General features: G+C 35.6%; 2 protein-coding genes and 1 long non-coding RNA gene across 3 annotated transcripts; all 3 read right to left on the bottom strand.

The window, feature by feature from the left end:
• Nucleotides 1-1,709: 1,709 nt before the first annotated feature.
• Nucleotides 1,710-5,635, bottom strand: LOC118045984 (uncharacterized). The gene is made up of 5 exons (XM_073412652.1): nucleotides 4,400-5,635; nucleotides 4,175-4,369; nucleotides 3,554-4,092; nucleotides 2,610-3,469; nucleotides 1,710-1,807 (listed from the first exon to the last, which is right to left on the bottom strand). The coding sequence occupies exons 1-5, from the start codon at nucleotides 5,633-5,635 to the stop codon at nucleotides 1,710-1,712; spliced, it is 2,928 nt and encodes a 975-aa protein (XP_073268753.1).
• A 369-nt stretch (nucleotides 5,636-6,004) lies between these two features.
• On the bottom strand, nucleotides 6,005-7,881 carry LOC140956112 (uncharacterized). Its single transcript, XR_012171139.1, has 3 exons — nucleotides 7,731-7,881; nucleotides 6,921-6,993; nucleotides 6,005-6,248 (listed from the first exon to the last, which is right to left on the bottom strand). It is a non-coding gene; the product is annotated as an uncharacterized lncRNA (long non-coding RNA).
• A 4,918-nt stretch (nucleotides 7,882-12,799) lies between these two features.
• On the bottom strand, nucleotides 12,800-16,859 carry LOC118045985 (disease resistance protein RPV1-like). The gene is made up of 5 exons (XM_035054734.2): nucleotides 16,341-16,859; nucleotides 14,904-15,863; nucleotides 14,510-14,798; nucleotides 13,240-13,455; nucleotides 12,800-13,149 (listed from the first exon to the last, which is right to left on the bottom strand). The coding sequence occupies exons 1-5, from the start codon at nucleotides 16,818-16,820 to the stop codon at nucleotides 12,800-12,802; spliced, it is 2,295 nt and encodes a 764-aa protein (XP_034910625.1). The 5' UTR covers nucleotides 16,821-16,859.
• Nucleotides 16,860-20,846: the final 3,987 nt, after the last annotated feature.

Here is a 20,846-nt window from a genome sequence, read left to right as displayed (position 1 = left end):
AGGATCACTTCAACTAGATGGTTTGTCACATCTCATCTGAAGAGTGTTTAACGCTTGTCTCTGGAACAACATTCCCCTTCAAGCATATCAACCATGCTTGGCTCGGAATGATTTATCAAGCCTTACATCAAGGCTTACAACACCCCCTCAAACTGATATTCCCAAGTGCGACAGTCATTGAGTATTTTAATGTGATCACGAGCTCACCACTCTTCCAAGAGTCTACTCATCCAGGAGTTGCGTTTGCCCTCTGTTCCACCTTAGGAACCACGCCTTACTTCTTCATGAGTCTCTCACTCTTAGTCTCAAGAGTCCAGGTAGCTATCCACCTTTACTTATAGGGGCAGCCCATTAAAGGTTAATCCATATCTATCTTCATACTCTGAGTATTACAATGCTTTCACCGAGCTCACCACCTTGACAAGAGTCAACTTGTTCCCGGAACCTGCGCATGCCCTCTGCTCCTTCATAGCAGTCGCATCTTAATGCTCCACAAGTCACCCACTTATTGTCCAAGGTAAATGTCTTCTAGCTCATTGATCTTTAGCATGGGGGCAATATCCATAAAAGTCAATCCTGCATTTGTCTTCATACTCATCATAGCCTCTTCATTGGCTATACACTTGTCCACTTATATCCAGCCATCACATCGGCTCTGGGGCGTTCTGAATTGGGGCTTCTATCCTGGCCCTCACACCTTCTCCTCAGGTGTCTCCGCTCGTCGTCATGCGGCGAGCTAAATCTGGTGCTCCTATCATGGCCCACACACCTTCTTCTGAGGTGTCTTTGCTCGTCGTCATGCGGCGGTTTGAATCTGGGCTCACATCGTGGCCCACACCTTCCTCTGAGGTGTCTCCGCCCGTTGTCATGCGGCGGTCTGAAATGGGCTCACATTATGGCCCTCATACCATCCATCCGAGGTGTTTCTGCTCGTCATCATGCGGCGGTTTGAAATGGACACATATCATGGTCCTCACACCTTCTGTCTGAGGTGTCTCCGTCTGTCGTCATGAGACGGTCTGAATATGGACTCATATCATGGTCCTCACACCTTTTATCTAAGGTGTCTCCACCTGTCGTCATGAGACGGCCTGAACATGGACTCATATCATGGTCCTCACACCATCCGTCTGAGGTGTCTCCGCCTGTCGTCATGAGACGACCTGAACATGGACTCATATCAAGGTCCTCACACCTTTCGTCTGAGGTGTCTCCGCCTGTCGTTATGAGACGGCCTGAATATGGACTCATATCAAGGTCCTCACACCTTTCATCTGAGGTGTCTCCGCCTGTCGTCATGAGGTGTCTTCGCCTGTCGTCATGAGACGGTCTGAACATGGACCCATATCATGGTCCTCACACCTTTCATCTGAGGTGTCTTCGCCTGTCGTCATGAGACGGTCTGAACATGGACCCATATCATGGTCCTCACACCTTTCATCTGAGGTGTCTTCGCATGTCGTCATGAGACGGTCTAAACATGGACCCATATCATGGTCCTCACACCTTTCATATGAGGTGTCTCCGCCTGTCATCATGAGACGACCTGATCTTGGACTCATATCATGGTCCTCACACCTTCTGTCTGAGGTGTCTCCGCTTGTCGTTATGAGACGGCCTGAACATGGACTCATACCATGGTCCTCACACCTTCTATCTGAGGTGTCTCTGCCTGTCGTCATGGGGCGGTCTGAACCAAGTCTCTAATCTTAGCCCACACACCTTCCATCTGAGGTGTCTATACTCGTCATCATAAGACGGCCACATCCTCCTTCATAGGGGATGTCTCTAGTGGCTCCAAGATTCTCTACCACCATGTGGACTTGGGAGAGATCACTACCACTGATCACATAAAAAGAGAAAGTTGCGGTGCACTCTTCACAGTTTTCCATCTCATTTTCTATGTTTGGAGCTTCTATCCCTTTCTGCTTGATAGCTCCACCCACACCAACTCTCTTTGGTGTCTTCGCCTTTCATCATAGGCGTTCGCACTCCCTTAATTCGGTGCTTCTGCAACAGCTTATCTTTCCATCCTTGCATGCATTGGAAAGGTCCTCACTTGTTGCCTTTATCAAGAGCACAAGAGACTTCTTATTGTACAACTTTTTCACACAGTCTCTACTCTGAGCTTCATTTGGGAACTCTTCTTCTCCTTGCACCTATTGTCTCATTACAATACCTCGTTGGATCCTACGGGTACTCCTGCACAATCTCCGTGTGCTCTCGTGCAATTCCGGTTCTCCAGATTTCTCCCTATTCTTTGCTTTTATGTTTGACAGCAGCTCATCCTGTCACAACATTTATCCAAGTCAAAATAGGGTGCCAATCTTTATCCCCTTGCTGTATTTCTCTTCCATTATCAGGGTCTTCATCAATTCTCCCTTCGAGAAATCACAGTCACCGAATCTAACTTCTTTGGAGAAATCACCACTCTATCAGATCCTTGAACATACGGAACCCAACTGTTCCTTTGTGCCGTCATCCTGCTAGTCTTCAACAGTTTCATAACAAACTGTCACATATACGAAAATAGTACTGTGTGGATGATCCTTCAACTAAGCAAGTTCCAAGGAAAGATTTGGAGGGGTCACAACGGTCCCGCTTAAAACCTAATCTCCTAGACGGGTAATTTTGCTCATGCTTCTTCAACTTTCTCGAGGCATAAGCAATCACATTACCATTCTGCATCAAAACACAACCCAAACCAATCCTGGATGCATCACAATACACGGTAAAACCACCAGACCCTGAAGGTACTGTCAAAATTGGAGCCGTAATTAACCTTTCCTTCAACTCTAGGAAGCTCTTCTCACATTCTTCTGACCATTGAAACTTGACACTTTTCTGTGTCAACTTAGTCAACGGAGCAGCAATTCGGGAAAAATTCTCCACAAATCTCTTGTAGTATCCTGCTAAACCCAGGAAACTTCTAATCTCAGATACCGTAACTGGTCTAGGCCACTGCTTAACTGCCACCACTTTCTGTGGATCAACCTCTATTCCATTCTTGGACACCACATGTCCCAAAAACCCAACACTCTCTAGCCAAAACTCGCTCTTCGAGAACTTTCCATACAACTGATGATCTCTTAGAGTTTGAAGCACCAATCTCAAATGCTCTTCATGTTCCTCTTCACTTCTTGAATACACCAAGATGTCATCAATGAACACAATAACAAACTTATCAATAAATGGCCTAAAAACCCTGTTCATCATGTCCATAAAAGCCGCAGGTGCATTTGTTAACCCAAAAGACAACACCAAGAACTCGTAATGCCCATAACGAGTCCTAAAGGCAGTTTTATAAATATCCTCATTTCTAATCCTCAATTGGTGATACCCCGATCGTAAATCAATCTTTGAGAAACATTGAGCTCCTTGTAATTGATCAAAAAGGTCATCAATGCGAGGGAGTGGGTATCTATTCTTAACAGTGACCCTGTTCAACTGCCTGTAGTCTATACACATCCTCATTGATCCATCCTTCTTCTTTACAAATAAAACAGGTGCCCCCCATGGAGACACACTCGGACGAATAAATCCCTTATCTAACAAATCTTGAATCTGCTTTTTCAACTCTTTTAATTCTGCTGGCGCCATCCTGTAAAGTGCCATAGAGATTGGTTTTGTTCCTGGATCTAGATCAATACAGAATTCGATTTCCCTATTGGGAGGTAGTCCAGGTAAGTCATCGGGAAAAACATCGATGAATTCCTTAACTATCAAAACTTGTTCTATCCCCGAGACCTCCATATTCACATCATGCAAATAAGCCAAAAACCCTTGCATACCCTTTCGTATCATCTTTCTCGTGATGGCCGAGAGAATATTAGATGGAGATGATAACCCATCTCCATGAAAAGCAAACTCTGTCTCTTCATCAGGCTTGAAAACCACTGTCTTATTCCAACAGTCAACTGAGGCATGATGCCTTGACAACCAGTCCATACCTAGTATCACATCAAAACCTACTATTTCTAAAATTACCAAATCACCTAATAGGTTTCTACCTTGCACTTCAACTTCACAATCAACATAAACATATTCCCCAAACATAACCTCATCCGAAGGGGTAGCCACACATAAAGGACTCTAACAAAATGGGTTGTTTAGTAAACCTTAAAGCAAAATATGAAGACACGAAAGAGTGAGTTGCCCCAGTGTCAAATAAAACTCTAGCCTCGAAGGAACATATCAAAAGTGTACCTGAGACAACAGTATTGGATGCTTGGGCATCCTGCTGAGTAATGGCAAAAACTCGTGCCTGTCTCTGACTTGTTGGCGTAAAACCTCTACCACCTACTCCACGACCCCGCTGGCCATGCTCACCAGCTCCACGACCACCCCGAAGTACAGAATGACTAGCTGACTAAGTCTGAGTAGGAGATGTAATCGATACAGAAGCACCAGGCTTGGACCACCGCTTGTTCGGACAATCCCTCAATAAGTGATCAGTCTGCCCACAACTGAAACAAGCTCCTGTCTGCCTATAACAGACTGTGCCGTAATGCCTAGACCCACAAGACTGACATTGAGGCCTCCCATATGAACCTTGTGGTGTTAACTGAACCATACTTCGACTCTGAGTCGGACCAGCTCCACTCATGTTATGTCTATTGTTTCCCCCAACAGTAGACCTCGACAATAAATTCCTTGATTGACTTAATTGGCCCTGCCGGCCTCCCTGTCCCCTGTTAGGACCTGTATCAGACCGCTGATGAAAAGAGAACTGATTTGCCACCTTGGGCCTCTTGATTGAACCCACTGATAAATCATCCTCTAACTCTCGTGCCTCAATAGCTCGGGCACGATCCACTACGGCCGAGTACGTCTTAAACTCATGAGCCCCAATAGCTTTGAATAGGTAGCTATTAAGACCCCGAATAAACCTCTTGATCTTCCTCTCCTCAGTTGGTACCAAATACCCAACAAATCTGGACAACCATGTGAATTCCACTTCATACTCTGTCACAGTCAAGTCACCCTGAACCAACTTCTCAAACTCGTATGATCTAGCTTCCCTCACACTTTCAGGTAGAAAACGCTCCAAAAATATCTCAGAAAATTCCTTCCACTCCATTGGTGGAGAACTATATGCCCTTTCACCTTTTTTGGACTCATACCAGTTCACAGCCACCTCGCCTTCTAACCTAAAAGATGCTAAAGTCACTGCACGATGATCCGTGCACCCCATGGCCTCACACCTACGCCACACTGCATCTAAAAACTGTTGTGGATCCTCAGAGTTATCTACACCCTTAAAGGTAGGAGGTGCCAACTTAAGGAACTCTGACAATGGCACTTTCACCCCATGCACAGTATGGGAAGTCGAAGATGCACTCTTATCCTTCTCCTTTTCTTTCTCAGTTAAAAGGTTAGCCAGGGTCTGCATGGCCTGCCCAATTTTATCCAAAGCACTATCAGTATAAGATACCCTATCATGGGATTCTTGCTCCTGGTTCTTACCAACATCCAGACCATAATCTCCCTCAAATTCAACCTCATCCTGAACTTCTGCTTCAATTGGTTGCGGCGAAGGGTTTCTAACTCTCTTTTTACGCCTCTCCTTCCTAAGTTGAGCGATAGGAATGTCCTCTTGATCATCGGTATTAATTACATGTTTAGCCCTCGACATTTTTCCTAAAACAATGCATATGTATATGTATCAACATAACTATAAGGAGTTTTAAGAACGACACACCAAACACGAGATTGGAGAATTATAAGGGGAATGACATCCAGACAAGATAGATCCTAAGCTCCACATATTACGAGGGTTTTAACAAAAACAAATATATTACGAGTTTTTTTTTGAATAATAATAAATAAATAAAATAGATTATAAGGTTTTAATAAAACCATGCTCTGATACCACCTTTGTCACGACCCGAATCCTGGGTCCATGACCGGCAACGCAGGAGCGGTGTCGAAAGGACACCTCACATGCGCTAAGCCTCAAAACGGACATATCAAAAGAACAATTTATTCAAAAATACACAGCGGCTCATAATATTCAGAAATATCGTATGATTCAAAACTGATAAAACCGAAAGATAGTTATTAAAACAAAAATAATAATTCATAATACATTTACATTGTCAAAATTCCAAACGTACTTAAAACAAGGTAACAGTGGAGCGTCTAAGACATCAAATCAAAACTGAAAGGAAAGCCTCGCAAACAAGCAAGGCATACCGACCAGAACTGAAGAAGCGGAAACACTCAACAAAGTCCCAGAAACTAAGAACCTGAAATAATATTAAAAATAAGAGGTGAGTTCAACCAACTTAGTGAGGGAATAACATTTAATATACATTTCAGATATTTCAGATATTATTTGCAAGATGATTTATCTTGATATACATATACATATACATATACATATACATATACATATACATATACATATACATATACATATACTTACTAAACATAATATCATAACGTAACATATTAAACATAATATCATAACGTAACATATTATCATAACGTAGTGGATTACATGTCAGAGATCAGATGACATCCGAAGGTGACCAGATGACACCCGTAGGTGACTAGATGACACCCGTCGGTGACCACTGTGGGATGATCAATCACCACAGGCTGATGCCTCTCTCACCAGCTAGGTATACAAAATACTATGTGCACACAGGCTAACTATTCTCCGTTAGCATGGAGTTACTGACAAGTCCTATATCAAGGCATAATAGATATTCACAGAATCATCAAAGAAACGTATATCATATCAAATAGAATTTACTTTATCAGATTGCGAATGCAAATTCAAGAATAAATGAGTACTCGGAAAATAAATAAAGCAACATATATAAATATTCAAGAAATTTACTAGTTGTACTCATTTTATAATCAACATATATATTTATTTATATTATATTCATATTAAAGATTATTCCACTCACCCGGAAAATATAGAACTAAAGGAATGTCGGACGAAAGACCCGAAAAAATCCTATTAAGGATCGTTAGGAGAACCTACAATAAATATATGAAATATACTAAAAAAAAAATCAAACAAAAGATACCAATGCATAAAATAAAATGGGTTAATCTCCCGAGTTTAGGGACTAAAACGACAATTTTCCAAAACAGGGACCAAAACGTAATTTTACCAAAATTTGAGGACTGAATTGTAAATACATGACCATACTGAAATTTATCCATAATTCGTCCTTATCTTTGTCCAGAATCTTGAATTATGCCCCAAGGTCCAAAATGTGATTTTATCAAAATATTAGGGGTCAAATCGTAATTTGTCCAATTGGAGGACCAAACTGAAAATAACATATATTTCTAATTATACTGGAATTTTGCCTTTAAATCATCCTCAGTTCTGTTCAGAACCTCAATTTATGCCCCAGGGACCAATCTGTAAAATTTCCAAAGTTCGGGGACTAAACTGCAATTTTTGTAAATTGAGGGATCAAACTGAATTTTCATCATCTTCAACCTCAAACCCAGAATTTCAACAGATCACCTACTGTTATCCCCTGATTTCTAACACAATTTCACCATTTAAACAAAATCATAACTCAAAATCATTATCCTTCCATTCAATCTCTCAAAATCAACTAATTAATCAAATACCCACAATAATCAACTTCTAACCTTCAAATTAATTCATCAATTAACTCAAAATACAAACTTCAAAACCCTAACATTTATCAAAACCAAAATTAAACATATTATACACTTCAAACCATAAATCTTACCTTTTAAACTTATTTCCTCTACTTCTCTTCCTTTTCCCCTTATTTTCCCTTATTTTCTCTTCTTCTTCTTCTTCTTCCCTTCTCTCTTACGGTTTGTTCTTCAAATTTTCAGATCCCTCTTTCTTTTTCTATTTATATTTATCAACTATTTATCCAATTACCATAATACCCCTTATTCAAATTTACTCACTCTTTAAGCCTCCAAGGGCTTTATTGTATTTTCCAATCTTAAACTCAAAATATTACAAATTCACTCGTGATTTGTCTCTCTGCTCTTGTCGTTTTGGCTTTTTAATTGTAAAGGCCAAAACGACGTCATTTCAGGCAGGAGAATATAAAAAAAAAATAAACCCGGGTCTCCGCCGGGTGTGGCCGGGCCGGCCGGGTCCCGGGTCGACCTTCCGGGTTGACCGGGTTGGGCCGGGCCAATTCCCAGCCTGTTTTTTCCTTAGACCCGGCCCGGCCACAGGCCCAGGTCGGCCGAGTCCCGGGTCGACCCGCCGGGCCGGATTTTAAAACACTGATGGAACGTTTCCGCGTGAGGACTTTTTTGGTTTTATTTTGATCAAGACTTGGATGCACACTGAATTTTCCGAACTAGAAAGTCGGAATGTCTAGGCATGACCAGTTATGCATGGAAAATTGTTTTCTATGAATACCTATATTTAATGGGCAGCCTTTATTATGTTTCAAATTGTATGTTAATTAGCCAATTACATGTAAATGAGTTTAGGCATGGTATGTTTGATGAAAAATGGTTTTCTGAAAATTACTTTTCATACTTTTCATATATTATTTTGAATATTTTTTTTTAATTTCATCGCTTAAAATTTGATTTTTATATTAATCTTGATCCTCATTTTTATAATTGTTATTTGCTTTTCTCTTATCATTTTTTAATTGAATTTTTTTTATCTATTAAATTTGGTCCTCATTCTTTTGATTATTACTTATTTTATTTGAAATAATTTATGAAATGGTAATTATTATTATTTTAATTTCTACATCTTTGAATTTTTTTATTTGTTATATTTGATCTCTATTATTTTGATTATTATTTATTTTATTTTAGATAATTTATGAAATTATATTTTTAACAATTTCATTCTCATTCAACTTCTTAATTTGTAAGATTTGTTCCTCATTATTTTAATAAACTTGAAAAAAATAAAAAATTAATAATTATTTTCCAGCTCATTTTCCATAACATAGCAAAACACTAGAAAGTGTTTTCCAACTTATTTTCTATTACACTATCAAACATCGAAAAATAATTTACATTCCCAGAATTCACTTTTCAAAAGAAAATTACTTTCCAGCAAACAAACGGGGTCTGACCTAATTACCTAAAAACAATTTTAATAAATGAAAGTCAATTTTGGTCCTTATTTTCTTGTTATTTCACAAACAAACCCTCAATTGGTCACAATCTTTAATAATCTTTTCAATTATGCCACTTGATTTCTTTGATTGAGCACTTAGTGTCTTTTTACAGTATGGTCCTTAGTCTTGATATTCTTTAATTTCATCCTCAATTGCCCTTTTATACTTTTAATTTTTTTTTATTTCACCCTTGATAAAATTAATTTGCCTCTCAAAACTTCAACACCCATTCATTCTAGTCTATGAGCCTTTAATTATTGCAATCTTGACACAAAATTGATTCTCAAACTTTTTTTTTCTTTTAATTAAGTCCCTAGTTGCATTAATTAACATAAACTAAATTTCAATTAAGTCCCTAGACTTATTGATTCTTCTAATTTCTAACAAATTGAATTCTAAACTTTATTTTTCTTTCATTTTAGCTCCTGATTAGGCCACTTGAACCTTTTTAAAGTTCAATTAGTTTTTTTTTTTTATTTTTTAGTTTAATTGAAAAAAAAACTAAAATTTAACAAAATTTTCTCATATGAAAAAAATTCAAACAATTAAGAACATAAAGAAATTTAAAAATAAACACACACAAAACTTAGAGAAGAAGTAGGAGAATTCTCACCTTATATTAGTTGTGGGTTAATCTGAGAATAAAAAAAATGACATGTTATGAGTTAAGTAACAAATAAAAAATTAAACAAACCGAGGAGAAAAGAGAAGGAGAAGCCATACCTGTTAGAGAAAAGAGGGTCGTTGCTTGAGAAGAGAATGAATGAGAGAGAGAAGAGAATGAGAGAGAGAGAGAGAGGTTTGGTTGACGAGATAAATAGCAGAAGAGGAAGAGGGAAAAAGAAAAAAGAGAGAAGTTGTAACATCCCTATTTTTATTCCGGGACAAATGCTCAATTTAACATGAAAATCCAGGATATTATTTTTTTGCTTAACATATTAATAGGATGCTCTAATGAAAATTAATTAGCAGCAAACATTATCTAACGCAGGCACATGATTTTCATATTATACAATAAAACATCCAACACATAAACAACTTAATAAGTTAAGGATTGCTTATTCGATTTCCTATCACTGAAAAGTTCTCTGCGATGTTTCTGATAAAGCAGGGTCACGATGGGGATGCGTTTGAAGTGGGATGATAATAAGAAATACACCTGTTGAAATTATTCAACCTGACTAACTTTTTTCTACATTTAGACCACCTGGGGGTTATGGTTATGTTTCCAGCAACATCCTTCAAGAATGCTCGATTGGGGAGGAGCTTAGGCCTATTGTAGGTAGATCACTTAATTGCTTGCCAAGTATACTATAATGTGTATCACATCTGACATCGCGGTAGCTTTAAAAAAAATTCAATGGAAAAAATAAATTTTGACATGTTTTTTTATGGGAAAATGTCTTATTTAAAGAGTCGCCACTTAATATTATGGTCACTAGAAACCCTAACTAATCAACAAAGATTCTATGGTACGGGACTAGTTACATAAAAAAAAAAAGATATTATCACTTCTTTAACGTTCTGCCTGAGGTAGGCTGCATTCCTGATTTTGTCTTAAATTACTAACAGTTTGTTGGTTTATGCTATGATGGTTTGTTTGTAATATTTATGATTCTGATATCAGTGAATATTCAACTACGGATACTTTCAACTCTACTTGTAATTTTGGTGCCAAAATTTTCTGGCTATTGACATGGTTAAGTAAGAAAAAAGTTAGAAAATAAAGTTGATGGCTATTGACATCCTGAAGTAAGAATCAAGTTAGAAAAATCTAATTAAGAGGAGAAGTTTATGGCTATTCACATCATTTCTGTTTCTCTCTCTTTCCTCAAATCTTTTGCTTCGTGGTTGGTATTACTGCATGTATTCCTTTAACAATCATTGAGTGAACAGTACACTCAACTTGTATTTGACCTAGTTTTTAAGATTATTGTTTTTTAAAAATTGTTTTCTATGAATACCTATATTTAATGGGCAGCCTTTATTATGTTTCAAATTGTATGTTAATTAGCCTTACATGTAAATGAGTTTAGGCCTGGTATGTTTGATGGAAAGTGGTTTCCTGAAAATCATTTTCCAAATTTTTTTTGTATTTGTTTGTTATTAGAAAAGTTGGTTAACGGAAAACACTTTTCAGTCAAAGAAAAAATTGGTTTTGTTTCTAGGAAAGTGTTTTTCTTTAATTTTTGGCGGAAAACACATTTCAGAACTTGTGAAAAATTTAAAAATATCATATTATTTGCTGATTATATCAAATTTGGTCCTCAAACTTTTAATTGCTTTATATATATATATATATATAGTTAATCAAGTCATGTAATATTAGAAAAATCTAATTAAAAGGAGAAGTTTATGGCTATTCACATCATTTCAGCCAAAAATTCTATCGAAAAATTAAGGGGTAAGAAACCCAGACTCTACCCTTTCATATTGTTTCTGATTTCAAGATAAACAAGACGATAAGGATTGCATACTGACATAGCAGAAAACCACGATAAGGAATGCGAGATATAGACACCCGCATAATCCAACTCATCCACTCTCGAGGTATTGAGTGGGGGTTCTATAAGAATGGAGGTTCCATGGTGTGATAGTAATAGGATTCTGTTGTCAAAAGAGTATGTGAGGTTTCCCGTTGAGTTGGCTCATCGGAAAATTGGAAGAGAACTCGAGCGTTTTGTAGTTGTTTAAGAGAAAACAGAAAATGGGTTTGTGGAGTTCACCGTCTTGGAAAATGGTGAGCAGCAACAAGGTGACAAGTAAGATAAGATATTTAATATATTTTATTATAAATACAAGATTTTATAAATAAAAATCAATTAATGAAATAATAATATATTACAACAGGGAAAAAAATGAAAGCCATTACAAATATTTATAAATAAAAGATCTCATGCTATACAAAAAAAGAAGGAAGATTACTAGAGATACAAAACTATTTTCCTGATAAGCTTTTCAAAAAAAAAGAAAAAACAATTTCAAAAGCTTTCCACTTTTGTTGTTGAATTTTAATTCAATTTTTTAATTTGATAATTTTCAATCAAAATTAATTTTTAAATTTTTAATTTTGATGATTATTATATTTTATTTTTATAAAAAAATATCTATATTAATTTATTGTAAAAATTTAATATAATCAAATTAATTTTTAATTAAAATAAAATATATTCAAATTATAGAATCCTCTTAATTATATTTTCAAGACATATCCACTTTTTTGTTATTACAAGTGAACTTGTCTGGAAAGGATATATGTAGAAGCAAAAAAAAATTACCAATTAAATTTTACCATGTATTATTTTTTATTTTATTTTTATATAAAAAGATGAAATAAAACAGATAAAATAACATAAAAAATGAATCATTACATATATTTTGGTATTGACATGTAAAATAATATATTTCATATATCTTATTATAAATCCAAGATTTTATAAATAAAAATCAATTAATAAAATAATATCATATTACAGGGAAAAAAGAAAGAAAGTGAAAGTCCTGACAAATATTTATAAATAAAAGATATCTAATGCTTTCCATTATAAAGAAAGGAGGAAGATACAAAACTATTTTCATGATAAGCTTTTCAAGAAAAAGAAAAAACCATTTCAAAAGCTTTCCAGCTTTTTTAATGTTACGGTTCAAATCTGAAAAAGCAAACCTCTACTTTGGGTATGCTGACGTCACACAAGTTCTAGACCTCTCTTTGCAAAAGACCAACAATCGGCATTGCCATCATTGCTTTTAGTATGGAAACAACAATAATAATTTATAAAAAAACGAGAAGCTATTTCTACTCTGGCTACGTGTGCTGCATCATCATCATCATCATCGCTACTGTTGTGGGCATTGATAACTTCATCCTTTGCTTGGATATCATCATCATCCTTTCCTTCCTCTTCATGCAACCATCGTGTACCAATCGTCCTTACTTGAATAATTGGACCATGTGGACGCACTGAAATACTCACGTCATCACCATTATCAAATGTAGGATCATTGCCCCCTAATTTCCTGGGGAATAGCAATTGGAGTTCATGAACACCACACACGTACACCAAAGGGAAGACAAAGGCTATACAAAGCATGGACCGATCACTGGTATTGTTTCTGATTTCAATATAAAAAGGATCATTGCGTCTGTACCCTGACGCCACACTAAACCTTGTGAACAGATTAAAGCCACATATCCGGTGCGCAGGAGGTGAGGATATTTTGAATGAAAAGTTATCTACAAGCTCATTCTGAATTAGCCATTTATCCTCTCCTTCCTCCTCATCAAACCACCTCGACTTCTCTTCTTCATCAAATACAGATACGACAACGTTGAATATGCCATCTGTAAATGTTATCTGTACCACCAAAACAATGTCTATAAAATGAGCAAAAGAAAAGTATTCAAAAGTAGATTTCCAAAACAATAAAATGGGAGAGGGAGGACCTGAAATCTCGATGGCTGTATTTGAGCACTAAACGTTTCCATTATTCTGAACATATGAGAATCAAACTTTTGGATTAATTCTTGCTTTATCCGATCTTGGAACTCGACTAAGTGATCACAACCATCTGCTAAAATCCAACGGTGTCGATTTGCAAGGCTTTGCAGTGAATAGCAAAAGGACACATTTAACGACTTCAAACAGGGAGTGCCTGAAGCATTTTGCAATTTCTTAAACATAGGCGATTGAGCATACCAAGATCCTTGATGCTTTCTGGAAGAAAACGAATTGGAGTTCCACTTAAATCTAGACTCTCCAAGAAGCGTGGCAGTGGAAACGAGGTAAATCTCAACATTTTCCTCGTTGAAAACCTAGAGGGAAAGAATAGCTTCAATGGAAGAGATGTAATGTACAATGCACTTGCAACAATTCCATCACTTTGAAGCAAGTTGCGCCCCTTATGATGCTCGAATTCCATATTCAAGATGCAAAGATTTGAGCAACCATCTAAAACCAGCTCTTGAAGTGAATTCAATCTACGCATTTCTTCTGGAAGCTCCATAAGACCTGAACAATTTCTTAGATTTAAGATCAACAGTCTTTGTAAATCACCAATAGAATTGTGAATTTGAACCAAACTGATGCAGCCTTCAAGTATTAGCTTTTCAAGGGCTGGGAGACCCGAGAAGTCAGGGGTTCTAATGAGATCACGAGAGTGACGGAGATCAAGAACTTTCAATTTTGGAAGAAACTGTGACAATACATGAATTTAGTTGTTATCAATTGAAAAAGAGAGAGATAGCTATAGAAACTGTGACAATACATGAATTTAGTTTATACATACCAGTTTGCCTTTCCAAGCATCAACTAGACAACTTCTGGATAGATCAAGAACCACAAGCTTCTCCAAGCATACGTGATTTGGTATGGATCTCAAAGACAATCCATGCCAACATAACCATATCAAATTCTTAGGAAAGTGCTCAAAACTTCCATGAAAATTAGTGTAGTTTAGTTGGAGAAATTTTACATCTGTCATCTTTCTAAAAGCATCCGTGCTAAGGATAGGAAACAAACTTGTTTGTAATTTTCCCCGATCGGAAAAATCGAAAAGCCATTGTTGAAAAAAGTTAAGCCTGCGGCGCTTGCGATAAACCATTAAATCAGTACAGACAACTTCTGCATAATGATCTTCCATTAATGCATGCATATCAATGGTAAGGCCACGCAATTTTTCAGCATCCTGCATAATAATATTAAAGTACATGAGAAAGGAAAGTAGATGAATGAATATGTCAAGGCACCACAAACCATTTAAGTAGACATATAAAAAAATTCAGCTACTTACAGTAGTTCCTTTCAAAACGGTAAAAGCATCCTCGTGACGCCATATTCTTTGACATTTGGGAGATTCTTGACGAGAAATTTCCCTTCCCATATCTCTTACTAGTTGATGCATCCACAACCTTCTATCATTGTTGATTTCAACAAGACATCTATCGATGAGATTGTCAATCCCTAATCTTGCACCTTTATCGAGCCCATCCAGTATCCTAACTGCATCATCCACATCCATTCCATTGAAGAAACATGCGATATCAAGGAATAAGTTCTTTGGATAATCACCATCAAGAAAGTCGTAACTTATTCGAAGAACCTTTTGAACTTCAAAATCAGGAATCACTTCCAATTGTTTTAATGCGCCTTCCCATATTTCTCTTCCTTTTCCGGACAATGAAGAGCCAAGAACTCGAAGAGCTAATGGAAGTCCATTACAATGACGTACTATTCTCCAAGAGTCTTCTACAAAACCATCAACAGGGTCAGCTTGTCCAAAGGCATTCCAACTGAAAAGCTCAAAAGATTTTTCAATATCTAGCGGTTGGACTTTGCACCGGACCCACTCAATATCATTAGCTGAAAACAGACCCTTATTTCTGGTTGTTATAATTATTTTACTTCCTTTACAAAGCCAATTTTGCATGCCAATGATTTTATTGAATTGGTCCCTTTTGTACACGTCATCTAGAACAATAAGAGTTCTTCTACAACATAAGACATCCTTAATCTTCAGAATTCCTTCATCTTCATCATTTATCTCATCAACAGTCTTTTTTAGGATGTCGGAAAGAAGTTGCCTCTGTAGGCAAACTATATGCTTTAATCTAAAATTTGATAGGAAGCTCTTTCCTTGAAATTTATAAAAGTTCTGGTTAAAAACACTCTTAGCTATGGTTGTCTTTCCAACTCCACCAATTCCATAGAGCAAAGCAATGGCAGCACCATGGGATCCATCTTGCAACCATGAGTTGATATCTTGTACCAGAGGATCTCTTCCAATGAAATGAAGGGGGACATGAAATATTTTTGGATCCAAATTCTTTGAGACATTCTCCACAATAGATTGGACAAACTGTGCCTCGTAACTACATCAAAACGTAAAGTACAATGTACGATAATTGCTAGTCTCTCTATAAAGGATAAAAATAGACAACATTTAGCTAAGAAATTAAAGCAGGTTGCATGTCAATGATTGATAGTTAAATTTGTAGGTGCGTTATCACCACCTGCTAAAACCAAATCATGTTTGGCAAAAAAAAAAAAAAAAAAAAAAAACAAATAAAAGAAGAAAGAAATTATAAGTATTTTTTTTTTTTTATGTTTTCTTATCGGTCTTCCTTTAAATACTTAACTGAAAAAAATTAAGAGTTCACGACCAGCACTCTACTCTTACGCTTTGTGTAGTTTCATCAAGAGATGCAACTTACCCATCTCTTAAATCCATTCCAGCTAAATCTGCAACTTCCTTCAAAGCAATCCTCCACCCCTTCACCCGCTCTATCTCCTCCTTGAAGCGCTTTTCTTGTTCCACAAATGCTGCCGCGAAGCTCCCTGTTTGATTTCTGACTTCAGATGGATTCACATGATAGAATACCGGCAAAACTATGGAGCCGGCAGTCCTCTTATGTTCCATGATCTTCACAAGTTCATCGAGGCACCATCTCGACCGAGCATAGTTTTTGGAGAACACGATTATCGATATTTTCGATTCTTGTATTGCCTTCTGGAGCTCCAACTCTATATTCTCTCCTCTCCGAATCTCATCATCATCTCTAAATGTGTGAAACCCTGCTTGAACCAGGGCCCAGTAGAGGTGATCGGTAAAGTTCTTGCGGGTGTCTTCACCTCTAAAACTCAAGAACACTTGATATTTACAATTAGAAAACCGAGAAGAGTAGGATTCTTGATATTTCCCAGCAGCCATTTCGAGTCTAGCAAAGATAAGACTTTACAAAGATCTGGACAAAAAAAAAGGAATTTCAGGATTAAAGTCGATAGATCAAGATCGACAGCACACCAAGAAGCTGAAGTGTTCATATATTATTATCTTACTTTTTCTGTAAGACAATTTTCAAGTTATTTCCCAGCAATCAACTCCTCCATGCCCTTTCAGAAAAATACTTGTAGATATGATAAATCTCTATGCTGAAACAACAAAATCGGTTGATGAGATCATCAATAATTAGTTTCTAATAGTGAACTAATCGAAGTGATTCTCAGTTACAGCAGAGTTACATTTCACAATATAACATAATACTAAAAGAGATAAGAGAGAGAGAGAGAGAGGGAGGGAAGTTGCTTGTTACATCTTTGTGTAGATTTCTTCCCCATGACTTTCCTGACCTTCTTGTTCTTTAGGATTTTTCTTCCCACATATATAAGAGCACCCATGGGTCGGGCCAATCTTACATTAATTAACTATATATAATTAATATGTATAATTTCTTGTACAGTGCTTTGTCTTACTTCCAGCGCAATATTCTTTTTTCTTTCTTTCTTTTGTGAAATCCAACACATCAAATTATGTTAAATTATACGCAATATTTTGAACCTGGCACTTAAATTAGCACGTATCAAACATTAAGATCAAAATCAAGATAAAGGTAAAGTAAATTTGATGTTTTTTTTTTTTTTTTTTGTATAAAGTAAATCTGATAAAGTTACCTACAATCCTCACTTTCCCTTCGCTGATGTTCTTCATCAATTTTCTGCTTTTAAATCAACCTTAAAAGTCTTTGTGGTATGGGCCATTTCCGCGTTAGGACCTTTTTTTCTTCTTTAATTTGCTCAGAATTGAGAGAGAAAGGGTAGATTGTAAATTTAAGACAAGTCATCCCCACAAGTCCGCTCTCTCTGTGGTATGGAATGTTTCCGCGTGAGGACTTTTTTGGTTTTATATTGATCAAGACTTGGATGTTGAATATAATCACTAATCTATTTGATTATACAAATGCACACTGAATTTTTGGTTCTATTAAATAGAATTATACAAGACTTGGATGTTATAATTACCAAAAGGGACATTAGACACGCACAAAACACATAATCCCTCTCATCAACTCACACGGTTCTTCTTACTTCACCCACCAGTAAGAAAAAGGCACGTGCAGGATCAAGGCTCTTCATATCTGACTTGGAAAGTTTACTAGCCTGTAATTTTGCATCATTTGAATTGATTCTAGCTTTTTCTTTCTGTTGAAAGTCAAGTGTGTATATAAACAAAGAATTAGTCGGAAGTTGCTGATTACAGGATCATTGCCCCGAAATTTCCAATAGCTTAGCCATAACAATTCAGATTTTTCGGCCAAAAATTATATCGAAAAATTGAGGGGTAAGAAACCCAGACTCTACCCTTCGTATTGTTTCTGATTTCAAGATAAACAAGACGATAAGGATTGCATACTGAGATAGTAGAAAACCATGTGAATAGATTAAGAGTCCGTTTGTCTACGCGGCTGCGGCTACGTTTTATTTAAAACACAGTCCGCAACCGTTTGGTAATTAAGAAAAGTGATTTACTGTACATGGGACCCACATGAATTTTGCGTTTGAAACGCTGAAACGGAAAAGCAACGAAAACATGCTTTTCGTTCTCTGCGGCTAATAAAAAACAAGGAACAGTGAAATTCATTGCACTGTTCACAAGTGAATTGCACTGTTCACGTGAACAGTGCAATTCACTTGCACTGTACGCAGGGTTTTTTTTTTAATGTGTTAATTGTATTATATTTTTTTTTTAAAAAAAAAAAAACTAGTTTGCAGAATTAAATTCGTTCGCGACGTGAATAATATTTTTTTTCTCGAAATTTTTTCTTGAAAAACTAGTATAGAGTGAATTAAATTCACTCGCACACTAATATCAATTTTGTAGTTTTTTATCGAATGAATTTTGTACGTAATGAAATTATAAATAGTTTAATAGAATAATAAAAAATATTTTATATAAAATATTATTTTTTTCATGATATAATAGGAGTAATTAATTTTACAATATTTAAATTTAAAACCATCAATATTAATATATATTTTTTAAAATTATTTTATAACCTCAATTTGAAAAGCATTTTTTAAACCAAACACATTAAACTACTTTTTATTCAACCTCAATTTCAACCACAGTTTTAACCAAACACTCATTTTTTCAAATCAACCTCAACTAAAAATACTTTTTATAAAATAACTTTTTTCAAACCATAACCACAACAGCTACCGCAATGCCAAACACACTCTAAAGCCACATATCCGGTGCGCGGCGGGTGAGGATATTTTGAATGACAAGTACGTACTCTACAAACTCTTTCTAAAGTAGCCACTCCTGTTCTTCCTCCTCGTGAAACCACTTAACATCTCATTTTCATCATTTTTCAATATGGTTCAAATAAAAGAAGTTTATTTAGTTAACCAAACAAAAATATAAGGAAGTTATTAATTTTTTTTTCTTTATACCATCTAAATATTTTACACAAAAAATAATACGTACCGGAACGTAGCGGGAGAAGCATCCTAGCCAAAGCTAACTAATGATGTCCATGAAGCTCTTACTTGGGTCTCGGAAACCATAGCAAGCAACACCTTTTTGAAGCTCAGAAAAACAAACAGGCGGAAGTGAAATGGTACGAAATAACAGGGCATTCATGATGAATTATGACCTTAGGTAAAGTTAAAGCTCTTTCTTTTTCCTTAGAATTGACTAGTTGCAGTGTATTCTCATCAAAGCACGACAGAGGAAAGATGGATGGAGAAATTATCTCCATTTCACACTGCTACTTTCTCGAGAACAATCATCTCCAGGAAGAAACGTCTTTTCCGAGGATCAATCAGTCAATTCCTTCAAAGATTTGTAATGGTTACAAGGAGAGACAGTAACAATGTCGGTCGACGTATCAGCTCGCTAGGAGGCTGATTAAAAAAGGAAAAAAGGGAAAGTTGGGAAAAAAGTGCAAAAGAAGAAAAAAAAAAAGTTCAAAAAAAAAAAAAAAGAGAAATTCATTGTGGATTATTATTGTAATCCACAGTGTATTGGGTGTGGGGGAAGAGTGATTTCCCCACACCCTTTAGTTTTATGTATAGTAATTGCAATTATTAACCAGTTTAATATTTAAAAAATAAAATTGATAAAGATAATTAAAAAAAAAAAAACATAACAAAACAGAAAAAAAAACCTTATGGGTAAAAACACTATAGCAATTCACAGTAATTTGCGAGGAAAGTTACAGTGATTTCTCCACATATTGTAAATGTAATTTTTAACCAACTCAATATTAAAAAATAAAATAAAATAAAAGATAATTTCAAAGAAAATCATAAAAAAAACCATTCAAATAAATACTGTAGTAATAAACAATGTTTTTAAAGAAAAAAATTACAAAACTTAATTCTTAATCATCTCAATATAAAAAAAATTCAACAAATATAATTTTGAAAAATACAAAAATAAAATATAAAAATTATGTGGGAAAACACCATAGCAATCCACAGTATTTTAAAGAAAAAAAATTATAAAGCAAAATTTTTAACCAGCTCAATATTTAAAAAGTAAAATCATCAAAGATAATCTTGAAAAAAAAAAAAATGAAAAAAATGAAAACAAAGGAAATGTTTGAAAAAAAAATGAAAAGGTGTAAAAAAAATGAAAAAGTGAAAAAAGAAAAAGAAATATATTGTAAATTATTATTGTAATTTTCAGTGCATTGGATGTCGGGGAACAGTGATTTCCCCACACCCTTTAGTTTTATGTATATAAAAAAATAGACAAATATAATTTTAAAAAATAAAAAAAATAGAAAAAATATGTAGAGAAATACCGTAGCAATTCACAGTATTTTAAAAAAAAAATACAAAATAAAATTTTTAATCAGCTCAATATTTGAAAAGTAAAATCAATAAAGGTAATTTTGGAAAAAAAAAAATTAAATGAAAAAAAAAGGAAAAAGAGGAAAGTTGGAAAAAA

This window comes from Populus alba, chromosome 11 (assembly GCF_005239225.2).
Source record: "Populus alba chromosome 11, ASM523922v2, whole genome shotgun sequence".
In the NCBI taxonomy this organism is placed as follows: domain Eukaryota; kingdom Viridiplantae; phylum Streptophyta; class Magnoliopsida; order Malpighiales; family Salicaceae; genus Populus; species Populus alba.
The sequence above is the reverse complement of the archived record's forward strand: the minus strand, read 5'-3'. Positions and strand labels throughout refer to the sequence as shown.

What these genes read in the sequence shown, in the direction of transcription:
- LOC118045984 (XM_073412652.1), bottom strand. Translation starts at nt 5,635, where the DNA reads ATGTCGAGGGCTAAACATGTAATTAATACCGATGATCAAGAGGACATT. An exon ending in GGTCCAAGCCTGGTGCTTCT is followed by an intron (nt 4,370 to 4,399) that starts GTATCGATTACA and finishes ACTCAGACTTAG; the next exon opens with TCAGCTAGTCATTCTGTACT. An exon ending in AAAAAGCAGATTCAAGATTT is followed by an intron (nt 3,470 to 3,553) that starts GTTAGATAAGGG and finishes TGGATCAATGAG; the next exon opens with GATGTGTATAGACTACAGGC.
- LOC118045985 (XM_035054734.2), bottom strand. Translation starts at nt 16,820, where the DNA reads ATGGCTGCTGGGAAATATCAAGAATCCTACTCTTCTCGGTTTTCTAAT. An exon ending in TAAGAATTTGATATGGTTAT is followed by an intron (nt 13,456 to 14,509) that starts GTTGGCATGGAT and finishes TAACATTTACAG; the next exon opens with ATGGCATATTCAACGTTGTC. An exon ending in CAGACGCAATGATCCTTTTT is followed by an intron (nt 13,150 to 13,239) that starts ATATTGAAATCA and finishes GTGTTCATGAAC; the next exon opens with TCCAATTGCTATTCCCCAGG.